Source organism: Anolis carolinensis, chromosome 2 (assembly GCF_035594765.1).
Source record: "Anolis carolinensis isolate JA03-04 chromosome 2, rAnoCar3.1.pri, whole genome shotgun sequence".
NCBI lineage: Eukaryota > Metazoa > Chordata > Lepidosauria > Squamata > Dactyloidae > Anolis > Anolis carolinensis.
The window spans coordinates 133,317,990-133,343,897 of NC_085842.1; the positions used below are offsets into that span (position 1 = coordinate 133,317,990).

The 25,908-nt window shown below is 42.3% G+C and overlaps 1 protein-coding gene across 6 annotated transcripts in view; it reads left to right on the plus strand.

Annotated features, from left to right (window-relative positions):
- The window catches only part of rab37 (RAB37, member RAS oncogene family), a 107,474-nt gene that overhangs the window by 44,931 nt on the left and 36,635 nt on the right, over positions 1 to 25,908 (plus strand). For 2 of the 6 annotated variants that reach the window (XM_062970587.1, XM_062970584.1), the window contains exon 2: positions 5,687 to 5,797. In XM_062970587.1, coding sequence (XP_062826657.1) covers positions 5,687 to 5,797 — 111 coding nt within the window. Of the gene's footprint in view, positions 1 to 5,686; positions 5,798 to 5,883; positions 7,747 to 25,011; positions 25,255 to 25,908 lie in introns of those variants that run through there. The other 4 variants (XM_008104487.3, XM_062970588.1, XM_062970586.1 and 1 more) reach the window with 3 other exon arrangements.

Genomic DNA, 25,908 nt, shown 5'->3' on the forward strand with positions numbered 1-25,908 from the left:
GACTTCCTTCCTAATCAACTTCCTTCCTAATGGGTGGAACAGAGGTGTGACTGTTGGTGAAATCCCATTGTCTCTTTCTGTCAATATTTCTCAAAGTTAGTGGGATCAGATTAAAGGCTGAAAAAAATTTCACAATACAGGGGAGGCACTAGAAACCGTTGGGCTTTCTGGAAGGAGCCAGGAAGTAGTCATGGTCAACGGTCATTGCTAATAGTCAATACGGATTTACCAAAAACAAGTCATGCCAGACTAATCTGATCTCTTTTTTCGATAGAGTTACGAGTTGGGTCGATACAGGGAATGCTGTGGATGTAGCATACCTGGATTTCAGTAAGGCCTTCGACAAAGTCCCCCACGACCTTCTGGCAAACAAACTAGTAAAATGTGGGCTAAACAAAACTACGGTTAGGTGGATCTGTAATTGGCTAAACAAACAAACCCAAAGTGTGCTCACCAACGCGTCATCTTCATCATGGAAAGAAGTGACAAGTGGAGTGCCGCAGGGCTCCGTCCTGGGCCCAGTTCTGTTCAACATCTTTATTAATGACTTAGATGAAGAGTTAGAAAGCACAATCATCAAGTTTGCAGACGACACCAAACTGGGAGGGATAGCTAACACTTCAGAAGACAGGAGCAGAATTCAAAATGATCTTGACAGATTAGAGAGACCGACCGAAACTAACAAAATGAAGTTCAACAGGGACAAATGCAAGATACTTCACTTCGGCAGAAAAAATGGAATACAAAGATACAGAATGGGGGACGCCTGGCTTCACAGCAGTGTGTGCGAAAAAGACCTTGGAGTCCTCGTGGACAACAAGTTAAACATGAGCCAACAATGTGATGCGGCAGCTAAAAAAGCCAACGGGATTCTGGCCTGCATCAATAAGGGTATAGCATCTAGATCCAGGGAAGTCATGCTCCCCCTCTATTCTGCCTTGGTCAGACCACATCTGGAATACTGTGTCCAATTTTGGGCACCGCAGTTGAAGGGAGATGTTGACAAGCTGGAAAGCATCCAGAGGAGGGCGACTAAAATGATTAAGGGTCTAGAGATCAAGCCCTATGAGGAGCGGCTTAAAGAGCTGGGCATATTTAGCCTGCAAAAGAGAAGGCTGAGAGGAGACATGATAGCCATGTATAAATATGCGAGGGAAAGTCATAGGGAGGAGGGAGCAAGCTTGTTTTCTGCTGCCCTGCAGACTAGGACACGGAACAATGGCTTCAAACTACAGGAAAGGAGATTCCACCTGAACATCAGGAAGAACTTCCTCACTGTGAGGGCTGTTCGGCAGTGGAACTCTCTCCCCCGGGCTGTGGTGGAGGCTCCTTCTTTGGAGGCTTTTAAGCAGAGGCTGGATGGCCACCTGTCGGGGGTGCTTTGAGATTTTCCTGCTTCTTGGCAGGGGGTTGGACTGGATGGCCCATGAGGTCTCTTCCAAATCTACTATTCTATGATTCTATGATTCTATGACACCCTTAAAAGAAAAAAGAGAGAAAGGTGCAGCTCTATGAAATCTTTATTTAAAACACATACAAAAAGTTGATTTGGATAATGGAATGTAATTCAGTAAACACCAAACCTAATCTTGCTCTTAAATAATAAGACACGTATAAATCTGTGATCTCCTCAGAGATGAAGGCGTTGCCTTGCTCACTGAAGCTTGGCTGGGGGATGATAGTGAGTCAATCTGGGCTTAGACTCTCCTAGCCAGGTGGCCAGGTGAGGGAAAGTGTTTGGGGGGTGGGGGTAGCTGTGGTCTATACAGATTATCTTGACTTGACCAGATTTCCTATTAGGGAGCTAAATCACATTGAGTGTGTGTAACTGAATCTGAAAACCAGGGATAGACTAGGGATCCTGTTAGTGAAACGTCCATCCCACTGCCCAGCAGACTCCCTGTCTGAGCTCACATAACTGGTCTCAGAGGTGTTGAAGTCACCAAAACTTTTGCTTCTGGGTGACTTCAACATACCACTGGAGGACAGTTTGTCAGGTTCAACTTGGGAGTTTGTGGTATCCATGGGCTGACCCCAATTGGTTTCTGGAGTAGATCATACCCTTGATACAATTATCAGCTCGGAACATAAAGATCTGTGGGCGGAGGTGATCAATACCTTCAAGTTTTCATGGACAGATCATTTTCTGGTCTAGGCTAATATCTCAGCTACAACCTACCCTTGTAGGGGCGGAGGACCTAGTAAAATGGTTCTCCTACAAAGGCTAATGGATCCTTTGAGACTCTGGAAGACCTTAGAGGGTTCTGTGGCTGGCATCACCAACAATTCTGTTGAATCCCTGGTCAATAAATGGAATCAAAATCTAGCCAGGAGTACTACAGAGCTGTTATACAGATCTGGTATACAGAAACCCTCAGGGAAATGAATCAGGAAGGATGACGAGAAATACATAGATGTGGTTGTGTCAGTTCCTTCCTCTGTTTGTTAGTGGGGTCCCATCCAAGTGTTATTAAACCACAGCACTCCCCTCAAAGGTTTAAGAACAATAAGAGGACTTCAAGCAAGAGATATGATTTTGTCTTTATTTTTTTTTAAAATCTGATGTTTCAAAGTTTTGCAGTGTTGAAGCCACTAGAGTTTCCAGAAGGATCTAGTAGTAACTGTGCCCCAAACTGTATCAAATCTAAAACCTTTAATGAATGTGTAAAATGATATTTCTCTGCAACTTGGATTCCTTGCATATTGTAACAATTTAGACATATATAAACATGTATCAAATGTATCCTGAAGGTATCCATTGTCCTAATGCCCTCTGTTTGTATACATTCCTGGGAACATAGATCGCTAGACAATTTACAAAAATCTTTCCAGCAATATCCCATACTAGATAGAGTCAAACCCTTTGTTTCTATACGTGAAGCAGATGGTCCTTTTTTCAACCAAGATGAGCTTAAGATGTTTTTCTGTATAGACAAGGGTGTAATGGTCTTTAAAGACTGGGTCTTTAAACTGACTAACCATCAGCTGTTCTTCTGCCTGCTGTGAGGATTTCCTTCTTTTGTCTGTGATGCCAGGGGACCCTCTGGCCAATCCCTGCGCGAATCTTAGCTGGCTCTGTTTTTAGCCAATCAGGGGAGGAAGTGGGAAGCCTGAAGAGAGGTCAGGATGCATAAAATGCCATGTATTTTTCTATGAATTTGTGCTTGTACCTTTGAAAGTGTGCTGCTTGTACTTGCATCCCTTTTGGGACAAATTGTAATAACCCTTTGCAGCTTTCCTTTCAACCCGGCTCGCTTGTTCTCTGTCCTGGCTGATCTAGTTTAGCAGGACCTCACTGGGCATGGACCACTCTATCCACAGTCCTAGCTGAAATCTCTACACAAGTACTTATTAGAGTTGATCCTGCCAAGTTTCTAAGATTGGTTGATATCTGGTGCCTTTATAACAGTGGCTCCCAACCTTTGGGCCTCCAAGTGTTTTGGACTTCAACTCCCAGAAATCCCAGCCAGCTTACCAGTTGTTAGGAACTGTGAGAGCTGAAGTCCAAAACACCAGGAGGCCCAAAGGTTGGGAACCACTGATTGATAGGACAGACAAAAATGAGGAGGAGAAAACATCAGTAATGTGCTTACAGTAATTTAAAGAAGACTGGCAAAATGTAGCAACACATAGCATATATCCGGAGATAATTGCAACCAGTGTTTACAAGGTATTTTCTAAGCCATTGGAGGAAGTAACCATGTAGCCTTTGGAGTGCTTGGGATTTATATGGAGCCCATATAAGACCCTATTCATGCATACACATACACACATGCCCTTCCAAAACCTCATTTTAGTCTGGAGAAAAAGCATCAATGCAGCATTAGGGTGCACCCTAATCCTTCAAAATGCTATTTTGGGCATATTTGCATACTGAAAATTTCCCCAGAAAATCCTCCCAAAAAGAAGAGTGGGACTGACAAAGCATTGCTTCCACTTTTTTTAAAATGGTGATCCATTAGCAATTTAGAGCAGCCAAAATTGAGAAGCTCTGCATTTCAACCAATTGTCCAAACATAGTCCAAATCTAGAATAACAGATGGTCAGGCACAAGGCATGTGCCACACAAGATAAACAATGATCATAAAAGATCCCAATTGCAGTGTACAATTGCTGTCAGATAGAGAAGAACTCTGGAAAACTGCAAAATTATAAGGCAGTGGCATGAACACATATAAGAGGCAGCATTTGGTAAGCACAGAGTTTAGCATGAGCAAAATGACCAAAGGATTGGCCAGGAGAAAGAAATTCAGAAGAACCGACTGCACCAGTAACACACTTTTAACTCACAGTGGAGCAAAATAAATAGTGGCATCTGAAGCATTTCATGTATCCATAAACTCTTTAAATGGCCAATGTTTCAAACCAAAAATAATAGTATGAGATGGCCATACTATTAGGGAAAGTAATGTGGTCATAGAGATGGGATTTCAAGGAGGCAGCAGTATAGTATTAGAAGGGGCAGCAATGCAGTTTGTCCTATGGTTGCTGAACAAACCTCCTTCTTTAAAGCAGAGTGGACATGTTGTAAATGTTGAAGAAAGTTCCAACTGCCAGTCTACATGAAATGCTGGGGCATCTAGAGATGAGGGTCTCTTTCATCCCTCTTTCTGGGGATGTCTCGGAAAAGAGTCTGAACAGCTATTTTTGTAAGGACACTTTCATTTTAATTCTGAGCTTTTCTTGCACAAACTGATTTCCCACTCAGGAGCTGTTGTTATATTACAATCTGTTAATCCATTAATTACCGTAACAGAGGAGTGGTTTTAAGTTCAAGACAAATTTGCATTCCCACAGTAGCTTTCCTCTGACATTACATTTTCTGCTTCCATTTCAGCACTGACTCTACTGTTGCTCAAAGTAAGACAGTCACTTAAGGTAGCAGGTTTTGAAAGAAAGAATATTGTTAATTATTGCATTAGTTATTACTTTTTAAAAATACTGTCAAGGATGAGAAGGTTGGGACATTTTCTGCCTTATATACTGAAAGCATACAGGTGTAGTTGCTGTGTATTTTGACTTGAGTGAGTAGTATGGTTGTATTATTTGCTGCTCTTCCTCATGTTCCAAAAGATGTCAGACAGGCCCTGTTCAGGACCATCTGTATTTACTGACTAATAATGGTGTTCTGGTGCTAAGATCGCCCTTGAGGTTCTGGAGTTGCTAGAGAGAAAAACAAAAACAGCAACTTTCTGCATGCAAAGTACAGGAATTCCTCCCCCATTTGCACATACACCATACACACATGTGGATGTGCATGTGCACAAACATTACTTGTAGCAGCTGCCTTCCAAAGTCACTGGGCATTGACTCCTTTAAAGATCAGACTAAAGCCAAGAACATGGGTCCAATCTCATTATTCTACTGACATTGGGTCCACCAACTCTCACTGCTTACATTATGGAAGTCAGTTACTGGTTCATGGAGAGAAGAACAATCTTGAAAAATGTAGGAAGGAAATGCCCTGGTTTAAGATCTGCATCTAGCAGAGTGTATGAGACTAAACCTGACCACTCACATGCCCCAGGTCCAGACCTAGTCATTCTCTTCCAATGCTATAAAGGTACATCTTAACTTGCTATCTGCACTTGTATATGGGGAGTGAGAGGTAAGATACCAGCTGCTTCAATTTGGCTGTTTGTTAAACTGGGTGATCTTAATGCATCTTTCTGTTTGATTTCTGCAGACTATCCTAGTTGGAGACAGCGGAGTGGGCAAGACATCACTGCTGGTTCAATTTGACCAGGGCAAGTTCATACCAGGCTCTTTTTCTGCAACTGTGGGCATCGGATTTACCGTAAGGGCAGCTTGGCTACTGTAGCCATGGTTGGGAACTAACCATTGGTATTGTGCAATTGTTATCAGATCCTTTGTTTCTATGCACCACTCTTCCTCTTCACTCAAGTGCTCTCTAGGACAGAGGTCCTCAAACCTTTTAAATAGAGAGCTGTTTCATGGTCCCTCAGACTACTAAGGCAGACCATAGTTTGAAAAAAATATAGAATTCTTATGCATACTGCACATATCTTATTTGTAGTGCAAAAAATATTAAAGAAAATACAATATTTAACATGAAAAACAATTTTAACCAATATAAGCTTACCAGTATTTCAGTAGGAAATGTGGGCCTGCTTTTGGCTGACAATATAATGAAGTTAATTAGGATTGTTTTTGTTGTTGTGTGCCTTCATGTTGCTTCAGAATTAGGGCAACCCTAAGTGTAAAGTTTAGGGCAGGGGCCGGGTAAATGTCCTTGGAGGGCTGCATCCGACCGTGAGCCATAGTTTGGGGACCCTTACTCTAGGTGTTTTGGACTATATTCCCCATTACACCCAAGCTTTGTCCATACTGGCAGATATGGATGAGAATTACAGTCGAAAGCATACAGAGGGCTCTAGAAATTTGACTGTACAGAAAGGACTCCTCTAATGGGTTACTTAAGTTTAGGAAAAATCCAGAAATCTGCATAGCAAACCAAATGCATGTTTGACCTGAAAAGAAATCCCATTACCTCTATGCCACATGCAACTTTCCCCTAAGCAATGTGCTGTTCTTGCTCTTTTCCTTCCCTTTCTGCATTCCATTCTTCTTCCTGATCTTGTTGCTACCCTTGTCATTAATGAAGGACATGCCTCAGAACCAAACAGTTTAATCAGGCCCATTAAGAAATGGACAGTGTATTTTGAAATGGCCACCTGTAAGAATAAATTACCTGCGACTGTTTGCTGAGGAATAATATCACAGAAGTTCTTGTCCATTTCTTCTTCCTTACTCAATGCCAGACACAGGACTAATTGAAAGAGTGAAAGAAGAGTAGGGTCGCACAGACCTGGTATGACTATATAGAAGCAACAGACAGGAGACTATCTAGTTTGCTATTATACTTTTAGCTATGAGGGATGGGGCACATAAATGTATTGTGCCACAGGGACTTAACTTTTGGGGCCATGACTTATTATAGGAAAAGCCACCGAGGGTTTCTGTTCTCTGGCTAGTAATGTTAAAAGATCGCTTTGCATAAATATTTAAAGTCACATGCTATTTGTTGACTAACTCAGTGAAATTAGAGCTGAGGGGGGAGATCTGGAGTAGACTCATTTAAACTTGAATGGGACCTGTCACACCAAGGAACAGTCAGCCCTTTGTATCCACAGATTCTGTATCCATGGGTTCAACTATAAAAGGCTTAATTTTTTTTAAAAAATCCAAAATACAAACCTTGATCTTGGCATTTCATATGAGAGAACTGTTTCACTATGCCATTGTATATCATGGGATTTCATAGGGCTCGCCTTGTTTATGGCCATTTCCTGATGTTGCTGGGCAGGGCGCTATTTTCTTAACTTTTTAAATCCAAAATTCTTAGAGAAATCACAAAAGGCATTGCTCTCCCTCTAATTCAGTTTCAAACATCTCCACATACCCAAATCTCATTGGCTGCGTTGATTCATTTCTCTGTTCTGATAGGCTAGTCAGCCTCACATTCATGACAATTTCTCAGGTAGCGCTCAGCCATGGTGGGACCCCTGCCTCACAGCTGCTCACACCATGTTCCTGCCTTGTGATCCTAGCCTGCCTGCCTTGCCTTGCACTGCCTCACCCTTTCTGTGCCTTTCGCTTGCTGCCTTTCCTCCTCTCCTGCCCGGATGGATTCCACTCAACCCTGGACTCCATCAGCTGCTGCTTTTGAGCAAGCTTCCCACCAGCACAGAGGCAGCCTACACGCCACAGCACAGCCCGAACCAGGTTTGTAACTTTCCTCTTCCTCGGACTGACTTCTCAGGAATGTCCCATGATTGTCATCTGTCTTGTCCTGTAACTTGACAAAGGGAGCTTCTAAGCCAGGGAGCTGTGGATTTAGTAATACAGTCCAACCCCCTTGTCTGCAGGGGATATGTTCCACAACTTACCATGGAAACAGAAAGTGGATAATCATAAACCCTCTTGAAATGAATGACTTCTACTGGAAGTTACTACAGAGTTGAACAAGAAGATTTAGAAAATTCCCAGAGAAGTACCGTATTTAATTGCATAATAGTTGCACACACACCTGCTTTGGGGGAAAATACCATTATGCTATGGTGATTATTACATAGTGAAAAAAGTCCCATTGGGGGGCTTCTTTAACCACATGACAGTAGTCCCTATGAGGGCACAGCCACACGGGTGGATGACGCTTCACCCGCCTGCATGGCTACACTTTCAAAGGGGAGGGGGAGTGAATTTACTCCCGTCCTTGCCTGCCCTCTTTCCCTTTTACCGCTGTGGCACTTAATTCACCCAGGCAAGTGAACTAAGGGTGTGACTATTATGTGGGGAATGTCCGATTTTGCCTTTCTCATAAGGAAGGTGTGACTACTATGCAATTGCGAGTATTATGCAATGAAATATCATATCCCCTCTAGGAATGTATTAGACTCTTCGTGGTGACTCTGTGCTAACTTCTGGCAGAAGTGTATCATAGAATCACTTGGAAAATCCAGAAATTTCATAGAAACAACACATTTTGTTATGTACCGTCGGGGAAACTGTGGGTAGAAGACCTGTGATATAAGGTTGTACTGGATTTTAAGTTCTTGTTGCGAAATGCATACTTGCAGGATTATTTCTCTTAAATGCATATGTTCTATTTGTTTGTTTTATTCACTAATAACAGTGGTATTCCACCTTTCTAGCAGTGAGCTCAAAGTAACACACATCCATCCTCTTCCTCACTTTATTTTTACAACAACCGTGCCAAGTAGTTTGGCCATGAGAGTGTGTCATTAGCCTAAGGTCGCTGCATGAGTTTTATGGTCCAATAAGGACTAGAATCTGGATCATCTAAATTCAGTATGCCAATTTTTACAGGAAATTGGCTATATTCTGGCCCGATGCAGACATTCATAATAAATGTAGACTTAACATGGGGTGAAAAAGGGAGTATGGTAACCAAACTTCCCTGTCCACTTTCTTTCATAGAGGGCAGTGGAACTGACAACGAGTGGACAGAGCACACTTTTCTTCGTCCTCGCCATGCTAACTTTGTACACAATAATGGGTGCCTGTATAGGACTTGGGGGGGGGGGGGCTTTAACCTGCTTTGTAAGTGATAGCTTAAATTAGTCATATCCCCACCTTCCACATGCTCCTGTTACACCATCTCAGAGGCTACTCCAGCAATCAGTTGCCTTGGGATTTACATTGTTGCCTCAGGTATATACTTCACAACCTCTGATGATGCCTGCCATAGATGTAGGTGAAACGTCAGGTGAGAATGCTTCTGGAACATGGCCATGCAGCCCAGAAAACACACAACAACCCTGTGATTCTGGCCATGAAAGCTTTTGACAACTTCTTGTCAACTGTTTATCTTACTACCCTTACTACCTCTCACTCCAGAAGCAACTCCGGTTGCTCCTGACACGAAAAAATAAATAAAATCTTACTACCTGATGAAAAGTGAGAGAAGAAAGACCATACTTTCCATTTGAATGCCAGAGAGCATGGATCAAAAGAAGAAAAAAATGTTATTTGTTCTATCAATTAAAAAAACCCAGCAATATACCATAAATTGTTTGTGGAAAATTGCTGCTATGTACAATAGTCACAAAGCCGTGGGTCTGGCAACCCAATGTTTTAATGTCTCAGTTATCTACCCATTTCATTTCGTAGGATATTGCATCCCCCTTCTCTTTAATCACTGCCCACCCACCCCCTGCCCCTGCCACTCCTCCCAATAAAAAATCAGTCAACTATTCCGTTGCCACTGCACACACTCGATTCTGACTGGAATTGAGGTTTCCTTCTCTTCCACCTCTCCATTTTCCTGAGGGCCCTGGTAACCTTTCCTAGTTGCATAAGGATCCATAGTCTTGACATTGAGATGTTTTTATGTTAAATTCAGAGGTTTGAAAGTGCAAGACTGCCCCCTGGTGGCTTATTGGAATATTTGTTTCTGGGATATGCACAGAATTGGTGGCCCTGGGAATTGCATGTATTAAAGGTATAATATCTAGCATGCATTGTTGTTTCATGTAAGGCATTTTACTTCCATGGGACTTACAATTGTAGAGCATGGAGTGGGTTAATATAATTATAATAAATAATAATAATTTATTTCTTATACCCCACCTCCATCTCTCCGAAGGGACTCGGGGTGGCTTACATGGGGACAAAGCCTTAAAAAACAATTGACATATAAATAAAACATAATACAATTTACAAGATTAAAATACTTAATGAAACAATTAATTAAACATTTAAAATAGATGAACAACATATTAGTTCAAACAAAAGTGGAGCTGTTTGTTTGGGTTACTTGGGAGGGGCAGGCTTGTGTAAACATGGATAATGCAGCGAGAGAGGAGCTGGCAGGGAGAATTTAGGACTGTGTGATAAAAGTGCAGCTGGTTATTTGAAGGCACATTGAAACAACCATGTTTTCAAGTTTTTTTCCCCGGAATGTGGCCAAGGTGGGTGCTGGGTGTGGTTAGAAATCAGTTTTCCTCCTCCCATGTATACAGTGAAACTTCTAGATATGTGAAAATTACAAGTATGTTTTGCTATATGTTTGGAGAAGGTGCAACATGCCAATTGAGAGAGCTTTGACTAAGTGATATATTATGTGGAATTTTATGTTAGAGTCTTGGGAAGCATTCTCAAACTGTGACCATCCAGCTGTTTGGGCCTCCAACTCCCAGAATTCCTGACCATTGAACAAGCTGGCCAGGGCTTCTGGGAGTTGGACCCCCAAACAGCTGGATGGCTGCAGTTTGAGAATACCTGGTCTTGGGAAACTGAAAAAACCAAACCAGAAGTTGTCTGCTTGCAAAGAATTTGGTAGAGTGCATTTGTATGAATTACCAAGAGATCTTTTCCATGGATAAAGAAGCATGTAGCTGAAACTAAAACAACTTTCCATCCTAATAATGAATGGAAAGAGATTGAGAGAGATAGAGAGATAGAGAGATAGAGAGAGAGTGAGAGAGAAAGAGAGAAAGGGCACACAGCTTTTATCAATAGGGTATGTAGTATTGCAACACCCATCATCCTGGGCAAGCAGGGCCCATGTTATAGTCCACCATGTAGGAGATGAAGATGCAAGCCAGAACATTAGCTATTAGGATAAGGGCTTGAGAGCTTTGCCCTCCAAGAAGAATTCTGCCCCAAATTCAATCTCTATATTTCTAGCAATGACGTAACTTACAATTTAGTTTGATCATTTAGCAATATGTACATACATCCAAAGAAAGGGACAGGCAAAGTTGCTAAAGAAATGCAAACACAGATACATTCTAGGTGTAGATGATTTGTAGTGTCTCACTCTTTGCAACTCAAAATGTGGGCATTAAAGGATTGGGGGCAGGCAGCACTCATATTTGAAGGCACAGTACTCTCACTCTCCTCCTCCCATAGCTACAATTTTGTTGTAAGCTAAAAGTAAGGTGTTAACGGAGAATCTGTAGCAGAGTCATCAAGTGCCAGGCAGTTTCTAAATCAAGACAAGAGGGGAGCTCCTTGCAAATAAATATTTATAAGCAAGTGCAGCATTATAAATGGCATGTCATAACTCCTGGCAAACACACTTTAACTTGTCTGTCAAAATTCCTGAAACACTCTACTCTAGGAACCTAGGATATGTGAAACATTTCACAAGCCTGGAAGGCAAATATCTTTCTAATGCTAAGTAAAACATTCTCTAAGGGTGCATGGGTAAGAGGCTGTCCAAGGGAATCATTGAACTGGAAGAGACCACGTGGTATAAAGGACCTCATCCCACAAGCAAGAAGAAAGTGGGGGAAAGTGGAGGGAACTTACCTCGTTCCCTACCACCAGAGTCCATCTTCTGGGATGGCCAGTCATCCCATGTCCTTTTCCCTTCTTTCCACAGAGTCCCACCAGAAATGTCCTTATGTCATGTATTGGCCTCCATAGGACTCCGAAGTATGTAGAAATGGGGAAATTTTACCAATTCAAGTTTGACAGTACAGTGTTCCCTCACTTATCGCAGGGGTTAGGTTCCAGGACCACCCGCAATAAGTGAAAATCCGCGAAGTAGGGACGCTATATATTTATAAATTATTTTAGTAGTTATACACTATTTTAAGTCTTTATCAACCAATCGTGTGTTGATAAATCGATAAATCGCCTCCTTCTCCTCCCATTGCCGTTTGGGCTCCTTTTCTCTCCCTTCAGCTTCTCCTTCCTCCCTTCCTTAGGCTATAAATTGTAATTTTTTATTATTTATAATATTCTTTTAGAATTCTGCCCAGAAGAAAAGTGGTGACCATTAAAGCTGTTGTAACAAGGTTGTTATATCTTCCCTGTAACCAGCCCCAGTTAGTAATGTGGCACTGTTTTGGACCGGCTGAAGTTTTTGAACAGTTTCCAAAGGCAATTCTATGTTGAGTCTGTGACAGTAATCCAAACTATGCTCTCTTCAATTAAGCCATTAATAGCTCAAGCCAGCTAAGATACTTTGGCCTAATAAGAAAACTAATTAACAATACAATGTGCTTCCCATTCATAACACTGCAGATCACTAGCAACTTGATTGTTACCAGGCTAGAGCCAAAAAGCCCTGAAATGCAAGAAGTCTGTGGCATTTCTATGCAAAGCGCAAATACAAGACAAGCAGAGTGATTTTTCATTACAGTATGGATGGTCACACTTGGCTTAGCTTGGATACATTTAAGCTTTGCACCAAAGTGCCACAGGCCAGTAGAAGCAAGATTATGTTATGCTGGGGGGAAAGGAGATGGATATAAATTTTCTTATCATTGAGGAATGAGAGAATGTATGGCTACATGCCTCAGCCGACTAATCATACACCTGCAATGAATTTTTTTTTTTAAAGTATTGTAACTCGCTTTCAGTGTAAATTTTATTTATTTGCTTTATTTTTATCCTATCTTTCTCCCTATAGAGACTCAAGGTGCTATCAATAACATGACCCAACACAATAGAATTTAAAAATAGTTCCACCCGCAACATCCGCAGCAGCCTGCCTCTCATCTTCCCCCAAATGCCTGATGGCAGAGAGATGTCTTCACCTAAATGTGAAAAGCAAACAGTGCCCAGCCCCAAGGAAGGCTTGTCTTGTCTGTTAGACTAATTCAACTGAAGAATAATGGCTCTTTTAACAATAGCCCAGAACTTATAGAATACTTAAAATGACAGCCGTCAGAGTGAACAATGGTTGGCACTGCAGTCAGTCAGAAAATGTGACTTTCTTTTTAAAATATGACAACCTGCTAAAGATTTACAGATGTAGGCACACCACTCAATGTCCAATGTCCAACTGTAAAACAAAACATCCTAAAACCAGAAAATATAAGTAGGGAAATGTATATCTTCATCATGAGGGATACCTCTGTAAAAATGTGACACACCTACATTTAGTGTGTCTCTCACAAATAATTTCTAGGTAAATTCACATTGGTTTCATGGTAGTTCTCATTCTATGATTTTATGAGACCCTCCAATTTTTACAAATGAATGTTAGGTCACAATAGAAAGACAAATGACCTGTTTATTACTGTTGCCCATTATATAGGAGGATAAAACATAGCAATGTGTCCCACAATGAGTCTACACATATACAAACATATCCTACTTCAAAGCATACTTCTCAGAGAAGGATCTCAGAGAAGTTAGTGGCCATACTGCTCTTTCTGTCTTGAACCCTTGGACAGAGCTGTGTCCCACTACCTGTTACAGGCTCTTCAAAGAAAGTATGGCACCCATTTGATTGTATAGAGAGCTGTTGTTTTTTTGGTCAACATAGCAGTTTTTCTTCTGAAACTACTAAGATAAATATTTACAAACTCAGAATGAAGACTACTTTTTTGTACATTGTGGAATCTGTTGGGAGTTTTATCACACACAAATCTACCGAATAATCAACTCAATGCTTAATTTTCTGGATTGGGTGCATTCAGCGTTCTTGAATATTTTCCATAGTATTGTTTTAGGGACTGGAAATACAGGTTCCCCTAGTAAGACGTAATGGGAAAATCCAGGCCAACCAGGAGGGCTTGGAGACCTGAGAAAGGTCGCTTAGAAAAATGCTTGAATAAATCATAACTCTATGGGCTATTTCTTTGTGTTTGCATGCACATTACCTTCTGGCTTATGAACAGGGTGTTGCTGCGTATCCAAGAAAGAAACCTTAATGATATTTGATTTCATTCTAGTCATCGTGCTTGAATGAGTTCATTTCAGTTGCTTTATTGTCTATTGTTAACAATATAGTAACTTCTCTTGGCATTAGTGACAATAATCAAAATCATGAGAGGCAATTCTTCAGCAAAAGTTATACAAATGTATAACTACATTACAGTAGTTATAATAAAATTCCCTGATCCCAGGACTTGGACCTTCTCCTCTAGTCCTCTGGGTGAGGAGTAGGAATCTCAAGGCAAGAGTACTACAGTAGAGTCTCACTAATCCAAGCCTCGCTTATCCAAGCCTCTGGATAATCCAAGCCATTTTTGTAGTCAATGTTTCCAATATATCGTGATATTTTGGTGCTAAATTCGTAAATACAGTAATTACAACATAACATTACTGCGTATTGAACTACTTTTTTGTCAAATTTGTTGTATAACATGAAGTTTTGGTGCTTAATTTGTAAAATCATAACCTAATTTGATGTTTCATAGGCTTTTCCTTGATCAGTCCTTATAATCCAAGCTATTTGCTTATCCAAGCTTCTGCCGGCCCGTTTAGCTTGGATAAGTGAGACTCTACTGTACCTTAAAATTTCTCTGTCTATGCTATGTCCTCATTTATTAGACTTTGTGGTTTTTAAAAAAAATTGTATGGGATGAATAGCAATGAATTGTCTCAGTGCAGCAAGTATGAATTAGTCACCTTGATTAGCATTTAATGGCCTTGCAGCTTCAAAGCCTGGCTGCTTCCTGCCTGAGGGAATCCTTTGTTGGGAGGTGTTAGCTGGTCCTGGCTGTTTCCTTTCTGGAATTCCCCTGTTTTCAGAGTGTTGCTCTTTATTTACTGTCCTGATTTTAGAGATTATATTGTTCTGTATTATTATGCAACAGTAATTTTAGATATTATATTTATAATCTTATATTATCTGCTTAGAACTGGATTATATGAGGCCCCTTCTACACAACTGTATAAAATCCACACTGAACTGGATTATATGGCAGTGTGGACTCAAGATAATCCAGTTCAAAGCAGATACTGTGGATTATCCTGCCTTGGCATTCTGGGTTATATAGGTGTGTGGAAGGGCCTTGAGTCTACACTGCCATATAATCCAGATCAAATTAGATAATCTGTATTTTATAGGCAGTGTGGAAGAGGCCTGAATGAAGAGGCCCTGAGCTCCATTATGGCTGAGTGGGTTGCTAGGAGATAAAGTGGGAGGGGCCTAGCCTTTTAACTGGCAGCTAGGGGAAAAACTGCTTTTTCTAGATTTTTTTGTTTGAAAGATATATTTTGGATGACTATGTCTTTTATGGCCAAATTTGGTGTGATTTGGTTTAGTGGTTTTGTTGTTTACTCCATAGTAAATCACACATTACATTTTTATATATATAGATTGCATTTATATACTGTTTTTCTCATCCCTGGGGGGACTCAAAGCGGTTCACATCAAATTAATGGCAAAAATTCAATACCTCACACACAATCAAAATAGTATATACATCTTAAACAACAACACATAACTATAAATTGAACCTGGAGCCCCTGGTGGTGCAATGGGTTGAGCTGCTGAACTTGCTGACCAAAAGGTCGCCAATTTGAGTCCGGAGAGCGGGGTGAGCTCCCGCTGTTAGTCCCAGCTTCTGCCAACCTAGCTGTTTGAGAATATGCAAATGTGAGATCAATAGGTACCTCTCCGGCAAGAAGGTAACAGCACTCCATGCAGTCATGCCAGCCACATGATCTTGGAGATGTCTACAGACAACACTGGCTCTTCGGCTTAGAAAGGGAGATGAGCACCAGCCCCCAGAGTCAGACACGACTACACTTAATATCAGGGGGAAATCTTTACCTTTACCTTATAAATTAAACCATTAAAAACTATAAACCAATGTTGTCATCCATCTGCTACATTATTGTTGTCACTCACCGAATGCTTGTTTGTATAACCAAGTTTTTAGTTGTTTTCTAAATATCAGGAGGGATGGGGCGATCTACTAAATGTTCTTCCTGTGACAAGAGAGTGTTCAAAAACTGCAGTGTTGTCAAAGTCTGTTTTCAATTAGGGACTTAGTCTATCCAAAATTCACATGTGACTATTTGGCACAGAAAATAACATTTTCTCAAAGGAAACAGCATTTTCTGCAGAGAAAATAATATTTTTTGCACAGAATGTGGATTTTTCAGTGCAAAACATGATGTTTCTTCCATCAATTCCATATGCAAACTTATATATATTCAGTCTGAAATTGTAAAGAGCCTTCTTTACACACTTCTTCGCACACTAGAAACATGTTTTTCAACCAATTTATGAGTATTTTCAAATATTCTTTTCATCCCAGTTGTCTAAGTTGTGGTGTCATGGGTAGGATAGAAAGCTGCAGATATTTGCATATACTTACTTGTCTTAACTACGGTACCAGAGAATTTGATTTGTGTGTGTATGTGAGTGTGATTATGATCTTTTAAGGAAAGAATGGGAGGCCTCCCACACCCAACTGGCCTGCCCTCATCTATCCTAAATAGCCTAAAGTAGTGGTTCTCTCCCCCCAGTGGGAGGGATAGCCAATACTCCAGAAGAAAGGAGCAGAATTCAAAACGATCTTAACAGATTAGAGAGATGAGCCAAAGGTAACAAAATGCAGTTCAACAGGGACAAATGCAAGATACTCCATTTAGGCAGGAAAAAATGAAATGCAAAGGTATAGGATGTGCGAGGCCTGGCTCAACAGCAGTACATGTGGTGGGATAGAAATAAAGTAGTAGTAGTAGTAGTAGTTGTAGTTGTTGTTATCATCATCCAGGGAAGTCATACTATCTCTCTATTCTGCCTTGGTCAGACCACACCTGGAATACTGTGTCCAATTCTGGGCACCGCAGTTGAAGAGAAATGTTGACAAGCTGGAATGTGTCCAGAGGAGAGCAACTAAAATGATCAAGGGTCTGGAGAGCAGCTTTAAACCGCTCTATGAGGAGCGGCTTAAAGAGCTGGGCATGTTTAGCCTGTAGAAGAGAAGGCTGAGAGGAGACATAATGAGGGCCATATCTAAATATGTGAGGGGAAGTCATAGGGGGGAGGGAGCATGCTTGTTTTCTGCTGCCCTGGAGACTAGGACATGGAACAATGGCTTCAAACTACAGAAAGAAGATTCCACCTGAACATTAGGGAAAACCTCCTAACTGTGAGAGCTGTTCAGCAGCGGAACTCTCTGCCCCAGAGTGTGGTGGAGGCTCTTTCTATGGAGGTTTTTAAACAGAGGCTGATTGCCATCTGTTGGGGGTGCTTTGAATGTGATTTTCCTGCTTCTTGGCAGAAGGTTGGACTGGATGGCCCGTGAGGTCACTTCCAATTCTATGATTCTATGTTTAGCCTGCAGAAGAGAAGGCTGAGAGGAGACATGATAGCCATGTACAAATACGTGAAGGGAAGTCAAAGGGAGGAGGGAGCAAGCTTGTTTTCTGCTGCCCTGCAGACTAGGACACGGAACAATGGCTTCAAACTACAGGAAAGGAGATTCCACTTGAACATCAGGAAGAACTTCCTCACTGTGAGAGCTGTTCGACAGTGGAACTCTCTCCCCGGGGCCGTGGTGGAGGCTCCTTCTTTGGAGGCTTTTAAGCAGAGGCTGGATGGCCATCTGTCGGGGGTGCTTTGAATGCAATTTCCTGCTTCTTAGCAGGGGGTTGGACTGGATGGCCCATGTGGTCTCTTCCAACTCTACTATTCTATGATTCTATGATTCTATGATTCTATGATTCTCAACCTGTAGGTCCCCAGATATTTTGGCCGTCAACTCCCAGAAATCCTAACAGCTGGTAAACTGGCTGAAATTTCTTGGAGCTGAAGGCCAAAACACCTGGAGACCCACAGGTTGAGAACCACTGGCCTAAAGGTACCAGATCTCATCTAACTCTAGAAGCTAAGCAGGGTTACTACATGGATGGGAGACCCCTGATGAATACTAGGTGCCGTGGGCTATGTTTCCAAGGAAGGAACTGGCAAAATCACCTCTGTATATTCCTCATCTCTGAAAACTCAATAAAATTCATGGGGTCACCATGTGTCAACAGGCACATGCCCACACACACAGGCTTGCCCTCAGAGTGCAACATATAGCTCAGAATCTAAAATTCCTTGACTTCCTTTAGGGATGCATATAATCTCCAATATGGAGAAAGAAAATATTTCTCCTCTGTCACATTGGTCTTCAGGAGTTCCTGTAGTTAGAGTATTGATAAGCTTGGCATAATGGAGGTTGATGAACATAGTTTGCTGGAGCAGAGTGAGATCAATGTAAACCTCCACCTAACCAGGAAATAGCGTGAGTAGCTCGAGTGTGTTCAGAGCTTGGCAAAGGTACTCCATGAATTGCCCAGCCAGCATGGATTCAAAGGTATCAATATAATCCAAAATCAACATTGCAAATTCTAGCCGGGTCATTCTCCCTTAGGAATGTTAGGTGAGAACATTAGGAATGTGGAACATCCATATTAAGAAACTTTATTAGAGGACAGGAAGGACACAAGTGTGATAAAAAATTAATAATATGGATGAGGTCAAACATACTACTTGCTCATTCATCAAACTTCTGCAAATTTTTAATTACAAATTGTGTAATGTAACCATGTTATGAGAAAGTTAAAGCTGTGCACTGATACTTTGTGCATAATCCATTTACACACATTGATTTTTGCCTTGATGCCAAAAATGAAATTCATACATACTTATTGTGAGTTTATTGTTTATTGAGAGTGGGATATTATATGTGTAAATAAACACATACAGAAAATAGATTTCTGGTTGGATAAGTCAGCAACACCTCTGGCAAGCCACTAGTCCCCTTTTAGTACAGATTGCAGGACTGATAAATCTGTCTTCAATGGAAGGAAATGCTTAAAAACCACTATTGATCCAAAAATAACATTTCCAGGAAGCAGTAAATGTGTTTGGTTGATTCTTAATCCCTTAAAAAAATAAAAAACACCTTTAGTACTTTATTTATTTATTTATTAGCGACATTTATATCCCGCCCCTCTCACTCAGGGCAGCTTACAAGTCATATGTACATACAATATATTATATTATTTGTATAGCACAATATAAGCATTATATATTGATATATTGTGCTATAACACTATATTGTAATATTATTACTAATATTACATGTAATATAAATATACCATTATAATAGTGTATTATTATAATATTGTATTATAGTACTTTGTGTCTGTCTGGAACTGAATCTTGTTTCTTGTGGTGCTGTGACTGTTTTCATATTCATTTCATGTTTATTACATTACAAACATTTTATCCTTCTTTTTTATCCAAGGAAATGCAAAATGGATAAGAAATACAACAAAGAGTCCCATGGAGACTGTTGTTAAACACTGTGTCTCCAACTGTTGTCTCAGCCAGTATCCAGCTTTTTGTAGACTATACCTATATTCCTCTTTTGAAATTCAGGATCTGATATGATGGAGGTTTCACACAAGGAAGCTTCTACCTTTTCAAGCAGGTGGGAGATGGAGAAGAGAGACTTCATTTTGCTCAAAGATACTGCAGGTGCAAGGGCTATTTTAGTAGGCTGGAAATGCTTTAGGAGCTTTATTCTGTGATTAACATGATTTTGCAAAAAGAAAAGAACCTCATGTAACACAGATTAAAGACATTGTTTAAATAGGGTGATCATTTGTTGCTCTGAAAATGAATGAAGAATTCTTGGCAGTTCCAAAAACAAATGTACACACAAATTTTGTGCTGCTTATTTACTGGATTTTTTCAGATTAGTGGACGCTAGTGAAATTTGAGAGTTTTTCTGGAATCCTATTTACTTTTGTTTTTGCAGATTTTGTTTGATTAGCATCCTGTATATCACTAAAGTATATTTAAGCACCTTTAGAGACTACGAATTAAAACTATGGGTGGTTCTGGAAGAGGTAAGTTGGTGCCGTTGTTGTCTTCATGTTGATTTGAAGTTATAGCAACTCTAAGAGGACCCAATCATGGGGCTTCCTTGACAAGATTAGATGAGAGGGGAGTTGCCTTTGCTTTCCTCTGAAGCTGAGAGAGTGTGACTTGACCACTGTCACTTAGTGGCTGAGTGAGAATTCAAACTCTGGTCTCCAGCATCAAAGTTCAAAACCCAAAGCATTACACAGTAGGTTGGTTTTACAGAAATCCTTTCATCTGCTGTGGAGATTATTGTTCAAACATTCCACCCCGGGATCAAATTTATGGTGCTGAAGTTGAACAAAAGAAAGTGTGTGTGTGTGTGTGTGTGAGAGAGAGAGAGGGGGGGGTATTATTGAAAGTATAGAAAAAGTTGGTTGTACCACTAGACAGAATTATTGCCTTGGGTGCCAGATGCTGGAAGGCAGGGAGTAATGGCAAAATAATGGCAGTCAGAACTACATGTGGTGATTAACAACAACAACCACAACAACAAATTTATTTGTTACTCCTCTTCATTACTCGAGGCAGGGTACAACATGGTTAAAGCAGACAGATGAAGTACAGTACTGTTAAACTGCATATGTTAAAATACACACAACAAAAATCCACACTAACACTAACAAAATGTATGCTAAACATTTAAAATTGACCGGGCGGCCCTGTCTACATGTGCCCTGCCACTGACTCCCTGTTAGGATGCTACCCTTCAGTGTGAGAATGCTGTTCTGCTGCCAGTTTTGGGGAAAGAGTCAACCGCTAGTCTCTTTGACCATCATAAATGAGATACGCCATGTAACAAGTTTTGATGTTGACAACAAGTTTTGACATCGAATGACAAAATAATGTATCTGCTTTGCTATAGAGGACATTTAGAACTTTAGATGATGTGTATAATAATACTTGTGTGGAAGATATGGATGTAACAACTATAACACACACACACACACACACACATATATATAGACACACACACACACACACACACATACAGTAGAGTCTCGCTTATTTAACTGTCACCCATCCACGTTCCGTATTATCCAACACCTCGCCCGGGTCCACAGTTGTTTCTCTAGGCAGGCAAGGATCACAGATTTTTAAAAATCTTCACAGTACTGAACTTTTTACGGATTTAACTTCTGACAGTGTTGTAAGTTGTAAGTTGCTGTAAGTTCATTTTATGCAATTCTATCTTTCTTTGTAGTCAATTTTTTAGTAGTCAGTGTTTTGGTAGTGAATGTTTTCAATACATTGCAATGTTTTGGTGCTAAATTCGTAAATACAGTGATTACTACATAACATTACCGTGTATTGAACTGCTTTTTCTGTCGACTTGTTGTAAAACATGATATTTTGGTGCTGAATTTGTAAAATCATAACGTAATTTGACGTTTAATAGGCTTTTCCTTAATCCCTCCTTATTATCCAACATTTTCATTTATCCAATGTTCTGCTGGCCCGTTTATGTTGGATAAGCGAGACACTACTACACACAAAGATAAAAATAGAAAGGGGCTGGGATTTGTGGAGCTCTGGTTAGTAAATTAAGATGTGTATAAATATCTGGAAGGGAATTGGGGAGACAATATATACAGTAGAGTCTCACTTACCCAACACTCGCTTATTCAACGTTCTGGATTATCCAATGCATTTTTGTAGTCAAAGTTTTCAATACATCGTGATATTTTGGTGCTAAATTCGTAAATACAGTAATTACTACATAGCATTACTGTGTATTGAACTACTTTTTCTGTCAAATTTGTTGTATAACATGATGTTTTGGTGCTTAATTTGTAAAATCATAACCTAATTTGATGTTTAATAGGCTTTTCCTTAATCTCTCCTTATTATCCAACGTATTTGCTTATCCAACGTTCTGCCGGCCCGTTTACGTTGAGACTCTACTGTATATATATATATATATATATATATATATATATATATATATATAGCCACTCTGAATCCCTTTTATCTGCTATGGAGGAGTGGATAGTCAAGCGGAAAGCAGAAATTGACACATGGTCCTATTTGATTAAAGTTAGTAAGTTACATTTTTTAAAGACTGGAAACCCATTATGCTCTTGTGTAGGGGGGAAAAGCCCCACTTGGTAACACTTGATTTGGAGAATTATAAAGAGTGAGAATAAAATATTGTCTTCATATGAGAGGGTAAGATGTGAATAATGATGTGGGATGGATGCTGTAGTGCTTGTAGTGTTGGATTTAAGAATATCCCCTGGTGACCTTGGGAAAGTAACACTGCTCTCTGTGCCTCAGAAAACTAAATTTTTACTAACAGTAGGATGCATCTGAGAGTGCCTGCGAGTGTCTTGGACCGCAAGAAGATCCAACCAGTCCATCCTCCAGGAAATAATGCCTGACTGCTCACTGGAGGGAAGGATATTAGAGGCAAAGTTGAAGTATTTTGTCCACATCATGAGGAGACAGGAAAGCTTGGAGATCATGATGCTGGGGAAAATGGAAGGAAAAAGGAAGAGAGGACAACCAAGGGCGAGATGGATGGACGGTATCCTTGAAGTGACTGGCTCGACCTTGAAGGAGCTGGGGGCAGTGACAGCCAACAGGGAGCTCTGGCGTGGACTGGTCCATGAGGTCACAAAGAGTCGAAAACGACTGAACGAGTAAAGAAAGAAGGATGCATCTACACCAGTGATTCCCAAAGTGGGAGCTACTGCCCCCCGGTGGGCTCTGGAGCGATCCAGGGGGGCAGTGATGGCACCTATTAGGACATGGGGGCAGGGCCAGAGGTGGGGCGGGGCCTCTTCCCAAGTGCTGGAGACAGGGCTGAGCACCTGAAGCACCTGTTAGGACACGCAGGGGGCGGAGCTAGAGGAGTGGGTGTGGCTTCTTCCCAAGAGCCTGAGACAGGGCTGAGACTCTATACCTCTCCTGAGGCTCTTGTTGGGACACAGAGGGCGGAGCTAGGGAATGAGGCAGGGCCTCCTTCCAAGAGCCCGAGACAGGGCTGAGTCTCTATACCTCTCCTGAGAGGCCTTTTAGGACTAAAGGGCGTGGTTAGAGGTGGGGGCGGGGCCTCTTCCCAAAAGCGCTAGAGAGGACTGAGCCTCTGTATACCTCCCTTGAGGCGCTTGTTAGAACACAGGGGCGGGGTATAGAGGTTCAGCCCCGTCAGGCACTTGGAAGAGGCCCCGCCCCCTGTGTCCTGGCAGGCACCGCAGGACAGGGATAGAAGTTCAACCCTGCCTCAGAGCTCATAACTCTGCCCATCCCAGTCCTGGCCGCCCATTTGTGGCCCTGCCCACCTCCCCTCGCAGCCCTGTATCTTGGATTGGGGAGAGGCTCAGCCCCGCCCTCTTGAGCAGGAGCCACGCCCACCCCTCTAAGCCATGCCCCCCTTTCCAGTCATATTTTTTTCTGGAAAGGGGGCGGCAGGCCAAATAAGTTTGGGAACCACTGATCTACACCATTAAATGGGTACTGTTCCATTAACCAGGCGGAGGCCATAAGGGGGTGCTAGAGAGAGAAAGCAAGACCATTTTATGGGGGTGGAGGGGGGTTTGAAGGAGTAAAACCATTTCCCGTTTTCTGTTATCCCCCCCCCCATGTCCCTATTGTGGAAATAACCCTCCTTTATAATATGTGAAGAGGGGAGGGGGGCAATAGAAACAGGGGAAATTCTTTTCCTCTTTCAACTCCCCGCCCTCTTGTGGCCTCTGCCTGGAGAACGAAACAGTACCATAGGAGGAATATGGTTTGTCACTAGTTTAACTGCCCTGGCTCCATGCTATGGGATCATGGAGTTTGTAGTTTGGTGTGGCATCAGCACTCTCTAGCAGAGAAGGCTTACGACCTTGTAAAACTACAACTGGGTTGCTGTGAGCTTTCTGGGCTGTATGGCCATGTTCCAAAAGCATTTTCTCCAGACATTTCACTCACATCTGTGGCAGGCATCCTCAGAGGTTGTGAGATCTGTTGGAAACTAGGCAAGTGGGGTTTATATATCTGTGGAAGGTCCAAGGCGGGAGAAAGATTTCTTGTCTGTTTGAAGAGGCAAGCGTGAATGTTGCAGTTGGCCACCTTGATTAGCACTGAATATTTATTTATTTACAGCATTTATATTCCGCCCTTCTCACCCCGAAGGGGACTCAGGGCGGATCACATTACACATATTAGGCAAACATTCAATGCCTTTTAACATAGGACAAAGACAAACAACAACATAGCTCCGAGCGGGCCTCGAACTTATGACCTCCTGGTCAGTGATCCATTGCAGTTAATTGTACTGGCTTGCTCTCCCGTCTGTGCCACAGCCCCGGGCTGTGAATAGCCTTGCAGCTTCAAAGCCTGGCTGTTTCCTGCCTGGGGGAATCCTTTCTTGGGAGGTGTCAACTGGCCCTGATTGTTTCCTACAACTCCCCCGATTCCCTAGCATTGAGCCAGATCAAAACTGCACTAATTCAAGAGGGTAGCTCAGGCATGAGCAAACGTTGGTCCTCCAGGTGCTTTGGACTTCAGTTCCCACAATTCCCAACACCTGGAGGACCAAAGTTTGCCCGTGCCTGGAATAGATGCCTGTTACGAATCCGCAACAGTAACAACGGATAACGGCTGGGAAAACAAACGGAGGCCATCCTTTTCTTTCGATCTCTTTTACTTGTAATGTCATTTTTAAAAATAGTTGGAATAAAACCAAGGGGGAAAGCGTTGAATGGGCGAGAAAGGGTCTTTGGCGACGATGGGCCAAGGTGTGCAGGGGCCAAGCCTGGTCGCCACACCCTGCCCCTGCCCACAAACGTTTCCTCGGGGGCTGCAGCGCCCCCTTCCCGCCCTGAGACCCCCTCCCCTCCCCAACCCGCCCTTCCTCCCAGCGCAACGGCCGGGGCTCGGAAGGAAAGGGGCGGGTCTGTGGCGGGGAGGGAGGGAGGGAGGGAGGGGAGGAGAGGGAGGCAGGGCGCCGCTCTTGCAGCGTGGCCGGAGCTCCCCAGCCTCTCCCGGCAGTTCCTGCTCCCTTCCCCACCATGAACGGCAAGGGAGGCCGGGGCAGCGCCTCCGGGGCAGCCCCGCCCACGCAGAACGGGACCCCCAAGGCGCCCCCGACGCGGGAAAGAGCCGCCTCCTCCTCCTCCTTCAGCGGCAACAGCAGCGCCGCTTTCGACGTCTCCGGCAAGGTGCGAGCCTGCCCCGCCCGGCCTGGCCGCTAGGGGGCGCGCGAGGGGAGGGCGGTTTGGGAGGGGCGTCGCGGGGGGAGAGAGAGGGAGAGTGGGCTTCTACGGGAATGCTGGCCCCGCCCCTCCCCTCCCCACGCCCCTTGGAAAGTGAGCAGGGACCCACCTCCCACCCCAACATATACCACAGGCATGGGCAAACTTCGGCTCTCCCTCCAGGTGTTTTGGACTTCAACTCCCACCATTCCTAACAGCCGGTAGGCTGTTAGGAATGGTGGGAGTTGAAGTCCAAAACACCTGGAGGGAGAGCCGAAGTTTGCCCATGCCTGCGGTATATACACATACACAGAGTGGCAAACCTCACTGCAAGTTTCTCCTGCCATTTCTACTACTGGAATCTTTCACCCTGTTTTGGCAAAGGGGAGGAGGGGACATCACAAACAAAGTTTTTAATAATCCGGAATGATAACCTGTTTAGGTGAACATCAGTGTGTTTGCACGTCTGTATTCTAGGTCAAAATTCATGAAGAGTATCAATGTTTAGTAACTTCTTGTTTGTTTAGTAATTTTTCGTTTGTTTTTTAATTTACAATACCATTCATCATATACAATATATATGGGGAATAACATATTACATGTGAATCAAATATCGTAAAT